Here is a 6321-nt window from a genome sequence, read left to right as displayed (position 1 = left end):
TGTGTGTGTGTGTGTGTGTGTGTGTGTGTGTGTGTGTGTGTGTGTGTGTCAGTGTTGATGGAAGAAAGAGAGCCTGTGGGATCCTGTGTGTCAGCAAGAGCTGCAGAGAGAGAGAGAGAGAGAGAGCGCGAGTGATATGGGGCGGAAGTAAATTTCTGGCATTGGGCCACAGAACCTATTTCCATCATTCTCTATGTACTTTTTCTGTCAGTGTGGAAATAACTCTATACACTGGACATCTAAATATTTCAAGGTGTACTATTTATTTATTTATTTAAAATGACTTGCTACTGCTACTGTATTCTTACAAACTAAGAATATATTTATTATGAAGTGATTTTTTTTTTTTTTCAATTAAAATTACAATGTTTTTCTGTTGCGTGTGGTTAAAGCAGAAGAGTCCATTTACATTCAAATCAGGGAAATTCCCAACTACTACGCCTGAAGCACCTGTGTGTTTGTACACAAGTGGGAATCCTTGTATTTGTATTTGTTGAGGTAGTGTACTGTGCCTGTGTGTCTCGTAAAATTTAATGGATCATCAAACAGTAGACTAGCAGGTGTGTGTGTGCCATTGTTGCAGTTGCCATAATGGAGTACATGCATTGTATCTCTCTCTCTATCTGTGTGTGTGTGTGTGTGTGTGTGTGTGTGCGTCTGTGTTTGTTTCCCCCTTAAAGCTCTATCTAAGCAGGAAACAGTGTGTGGGAGTAGCACCTGTCTCAAATAAGGCGCTCACACACACACTTATACACACACTTATACACAAAATGGAACACACACCCACAGAAACACACTTGGAGCCCAATCTTGGTTTTGATCAGTGTTAACCAAGCACAAACTGAAGACTTATTTGTTCTTTTGAATGAGCATTTCATGTCGAGAGGCTTCATATTTTGTTGTTCAATATTTCTGTATTATTGAAATTAACAGTAAAAGAAGACAAGAACTTGACTACAGGTCAAGGTCAGTTTATTTATATAGCACATTTAAAAACAGCTAGTGTATGCCAAAGTGCTGTACATATACAAATAAAGTAAATATAGAGATTAAGAGAATAAAAAGAAATGACTCAAAAACACATAATCAATACAAAAACACATTAACATACACAAACATACATTTCATCCGAAAGCCAAGGAATACAGATAAGTCTTCAGGCGGGATTTAAAAACAGGAAGGGAAGGCGCAGATCTAATGTCCAGAGGTATGCTGTTCCATAGTCGAGGACCGGCTACAGAAAAAGCCCGATCCCCCTTAAATTTCAAGCGAGAGCGAGGTATATGCAAGAAAAGTTTATCTGAGGATCTGAGAGAGCGAGAGGATTGCTGATAGCTGAGAAGTTCGGACAAGTATGATGGGGCTAGATCATTTAATGCTTTATACACAAATAATAAAATCTTAAAATGGATCCTATGCTGCACCGGTAACCAATGAAGAGATGCTAGGACAGGAGAAATTATTTCTCTCCTCTTAATACCAGTCAGCATATAATGAAAAAGGAACATAATAAAACCAAATAAGAAAAACAGATGTCTATAAGCATTTACTATTAAAACATTTTTTAATAATACCTCATGTTCCCCTTCTAGGGAACTCCATGCTGCGCCCCCTAGCGGGCATATTGGGGAATGCCGCCAGCATGACTGGTGTCTGAACCACGTGTGAAGCAACTCCAATCCTATTGGTCCACATGGCCCATGACGTCATAGGCCATGCGGAAGTATAAAAGGGCACCTGCTGAATACGTCACCAACTTTTGTTGTCTTCAGGAACCGTCTGTCTGGAGTGCGTGTGAGAGACCAAGGCAGGTGAGCGCTGTGGAAAGTGTGTTCCTCCGTGCCCGAGGTTTCTGTCACTTGAGGACACACACGATCTATGCGTCATGTATCTTGGTCAGGTTGCGTGTTCAGTGCTCGAGGGTGTTGAACGCGCTCATTGTGAGTGTTATCCAATGAGAAGCTCTATTCGTGTTTGTCCCTCTTCTTGAGAGGTGAGTGACAAGCGTTTGCGTCTCGCTGTTCGGGTCCCGCTGTTGACGAGGCACGGCGAAGACTTGAATCGAGGGATACGCGGGTTTAAGACGCTCTTTTTGGGTTATTGGATAGGGCTCGAGTAGAGCAGCACCTTAGGGATTGTGTGCCTCCGTGTTTGGATTCTAACACTCGAGGGCATATTCTGCTTTCGCGTTTGTCTCGGCGTAAAGCACGCGCGTTCAGAGTTGCGCGCTCATTGTGATGAGTCACAATGTCTAGGCTCCGCTCGCGTTTGTTCCTATTCCTGAGGGATGCAGAACAAAGCGTTTGTGTCTCGCGGCCCAGTTCCGCTGTTGCCGCGGCACAGTTTATCTCACCTCACAGTCATCGCTTTGATCTGCGGCATCCGCACACCTTCTCTATACGGGTTGTCAGATGCCACAGATATCGTTGGGTTGTTGTTATGATGATGAAGTGTGAGCACGGAGTCGTTTCAGCCCTGATCCCGCAAGATCATGGGCGGAGCTATATTCAACTCGGCCGTGCCTCTCTAATATGCATGTTATTGTGTGTGGAGAGCCTTGCTGGGCGTGAATATATTTAAATACTCTGTGGAGAGAGGCTTGCGAGCTTTCTCTCCCAGGGTGTTTCAGCATAACCTTAGAGTGGTTATGCAGAATTTCTCTTCCTGAGTTAAGCCGGATGGGTTTAGGAGTGGGCTGCCTCCCCAGGCTTCTGTGTAGTTTTAAGTGGGCGGTCCCTCTGAATCCCGCTTAGTGGGTTGGGTTGAGTACACTGCTCCCCCTCTTCAGGGCTTAAGGGAACAGTCCCTGCTCAGAGTGTAGCTGTCTGCGGATGGTCATGCCCCAGCTCAAGCTTACTCTGCTCTGGAATATGGCGGTCTGAGGGCAGCTATCTTCTAGCCTGGCTTCTTAACTAGGTTGGGTTCCCCTTGGCACAAGTTCTCTCGATTATGCGCTGAAGTCTTTGTCTAGGAATCTGCTATTCGAGGATAGCTGTGTTCCAGCTCGGAGACTGCTCCCCATTTTAGGGTTTTTAAATAGTGGTCTCCGTGAGCCCCTTGAATAGACTGTGCTGTCTCCCCTTCGGGGTTTTAACTAGATGGCCCACTTCCGTGGTCTGGGCTATCTTCAGCCTTATCTGAGTGAACTGCTATTCGAGGATAGCTGTGTCCAGCCCTCTAGTGTTATGGCCACAGCTTACATCAGGCTTTGATCTCGGACTAATGATGTTTATGTGTTCGCTCATTTACTGATGACATGGATTGGGGACCTCCTTAGTATAGCCATCTGAGGGTGGTTATATTCCAGCCATTGTTATGCCAGGACGGGCTTACTTGAATACAGCTATCTGAGGCTAGCTGTGTTCTACTGCAGTTGCGGTAAGCCCTCTCCTGGAGTGGCCCCCTTTCCTATAGCCTAGCTATCTGAGGATATCTATGTGCTAGCTCAGTGACTGCTCCCCTTTTTAGGGTCTTTAAGTAGCGGTCTCCTTGAGCCCTTGCCTAGAGAGTGCTATCTCCCCTGCTAGGGTTGTAAGTAGATAGCCCACTCTCTGTGGTCTGGGCAGCTCTGCAGGAAGGCTATCTAGATTGTTATTCTGGTCTACAAGCCTTTATAATACCTTTAGGACATAGCTATATGAGGATAGCTGTGTTCTAGCTCAGCAGCTACTCTTATCACCTGAGATGTAAGTGGCGATCTCTTGAGCTCCTCTAGAGGCTTTCTAGTTTAGCCTCTTCAGTGGTCTTGTGTATCCAGGCTAGTATTGCTCACATAGCATAGCTATCTGAGGATAGCTGTGCTCTTAGCTTGGGTGGGGTGTTCCCCTTGATCTAATCGGGTCTCCTCATTTCTGCCAGGTTATTTGAGCAGCCCGCAGTGTCAGTGGCCTGGTCCCTTTCTGAGGAAAGGATTGGCGTATGTCTGTTGCATTCTTGGTGCTCTCCCACCAGGTGGACAGGCACGCGCCTCGCATAGCATGGTTGGATTTCGTTCCCCAATGTGCCCCCTAGGGGGCGCAGTGTGGAGTTCCCTAGAGGGGAACGTCTCGGGTTATGCATGTAACCATGGTTCCCTAAGAGGGAATGAGACGCTGCGCCCACTCTCCATGCCTTCGACCTGCCTGTTTACATCTCCTTCAGTTGGTGACGTATTCAGCAGGTACCCTTTTATACTTCCGGGCACCCCCGTCTATGACGTCATGGGCCATGTGGACCAATAGGATTGGCATTGTTTCACACATGCTTCAGACACCGGTCATGCTGGCGGCATTCCCCAATGTGCCCCCTAGGGGGCGCAGCGTCTCGTTCCCTCTTGGGGAACCATGGTTACATGCGTAACCCCAGATGTTGTTATTTATTAGTGAAACATAAAACAAAACTTTTAAAATTTTTGTTATAAAATTATTGAACTGTCATTGTACATGTATTATATACAATGTAAAACTGTGCACTAAATAATGATGGAACTGATTATATATATATAGGATATAGGATATATATATAGGACTTAGACTACCAAAAGTTTTTTTTTTTAATAAAGAAATTAATAGGATGCATTATTTCGATCAAATGTGACAGGAAAGACATTTATAATGATGCAAAATATTTATTTTTTTTGTTCTTTCGAATTTTCTATTCATCAAAGAATCCTGAAAAAGCAAATCAGCATATTAGAATACTGAAGGATATATATAGATTTGTATAGATATAGATAGACATGTAGATTTCTGAAGGATCACGTGACACTGAAACTTTGACTTTGCCATCACAGGAATAAATGACATGGTAAAATATATTAAAATAGAAAACATGTATTTTAAATTGTAATAATATTTCACAATATTAGTAATTTTTACTTTATTTACCGTATTGACCCGAATATAAGACGATGTTTTTTTCTTGGAAATACATCTGAAAAAACGCGGTCGTCTTATATTCAGGGTCTAGACTTTGACATGTCAATAATACACCCACAACAATATGTGGAGCCAAATACGCATAAAACGAGTGTGCCATGAAATACATAAATGCCTGTTGTAAGGGGGGTCGTCTTATAATCAGGGTCATCTTATATTCAGGCCAATACGGTATTTGTTTCTCCTGTATTTATTATTATCTACCTGTCTGTCTGTCTATCTATCTATCTAATCTGTCTGTCTGTCTGTCTGTCTATCTTGTTGGTTATTAATATATATAATAATAACACAAACCTTAATAAATCCTTCCATCGTTGTCATTGTTATGTCTGTAGGCTTGGAAGAAGCGCTGGTTTATCCTGCGTAGCGGGCGCATGAGTGGAGACCCGGATATTCTTGAGTACTACAAGAGTGACCATGCCAAAAAGCCCATTCGCATCATCGACCTGCACTGCTGCGAGCAGGTGGACGCCGGCCTCACCTTCAAACGCAAAGAGTTCCAGGACAGCTTTGTGTTCGACATCAAGACGGCCGAGAGAACCTTCTACCTGGTGGCAGAAACGGAGGTGGAGATGAACCGCTGGGTGCGCTCAATCTGCCAGCTCTGCGGATTCAACCAGTCAGAGGACAACCATCACGGTAGGAGAACCACGTCAACATTCAAATCAACATTTTGGGGCAGATTCTGTTGAATTTAGCTTCAGCTATTGGCAATGTTAACGCAGTAACCAAATTCAATATATTTACTATATGCCATTATCTATGGTTTTACAGTAACAGTGCTCTCATCTGGAGCAATGTGCTATTTTTTTCTCTGAGCTGATGATACGACAGATAGAAAACAATCACAAGGAACCTGATGCCATATCTTATTGCTTTCCTTTTTTTCTCTCTCTTTCATTTGAGAAAGTTGGGCTGGACCAGCCTTGCCAAATGGATGCAGTGTCTGAAAGGTTTATTGATTTTTTTCCCTTTTGTTTTGTTAAAGAAAGGGAGGGAACATTGCCCATCATTGCAGGCATGTGTTTGTGTTTGTATTTATTTCATTTTTGACATAAAGAGGACTTTGTCATTGTGGGATCTTGCAGCTTATATATATAGCTTATATTAGTTCAAGTGATTTTTTTTTACTGTAAAATAAGAGACTGAACTCTAAATAAGCTGAAATCTATATATTAATATACAGTATGTTATATAATAATTTTATAATTTACACACAATTATAATATATTCATAAATAATTATAATGTTAATATTAAAAATGTATATATAAAACATAATATATTCAAATACTTTAAATTAGTCTAAAAACTTTTCAAAACACACACACATATATGCATATGAAGAGTTTGGTTCCAAAACGCGATAAACGCCATTTTTTTTTTTAATTTGAGTTTCCGCCAAA

At 42.4% G+C, this 6321-nt stretch overlaps 1 protein-coding gene across 1 annotated transcript in view; it reads left to right on the top strand.

The window, feature by feature from the left end:
- The window catches only part of gab2 (GRB2-associated binding protein 2), a 79566-nt gene that overhangs the window by 32805 nt on the left and 40440 nt on the right, over positions 1–6321 (top strand). Inside the window, exon 2 of the mRNA XM_016463238.1 lies at positions 5252–5555. Coding sequence (XP_016318724.1) covers positions 5252–5555 — 304 coding nt within the window. The remainder of the gene's footprint in view (positions 1–5251; positions 5556–6321) is intronic.

This window comes from Sinocyclocheilus anshuiensis, unplaced genomic scaffold (assembly GCF_001515605.1).
Source record: "Sinocyclocheilus anshuiensis isolate Anshui unplaced genomic scaffold, SAMN03320099.WGS_v1.1 scaffold513, whole genome shotgun sequence".
NCBI lineage: Eukaryota > Metazoa > Chordata > Actinopteri > Cypriniformes > Cyprinidae > Sinocyclocheilus > Sinocyclocheilus anshuiensis.
Note: the sequence above shows the minus strand (reverse complement) of the source record. Positions and strands in the feature narration are given on the sequence as shown.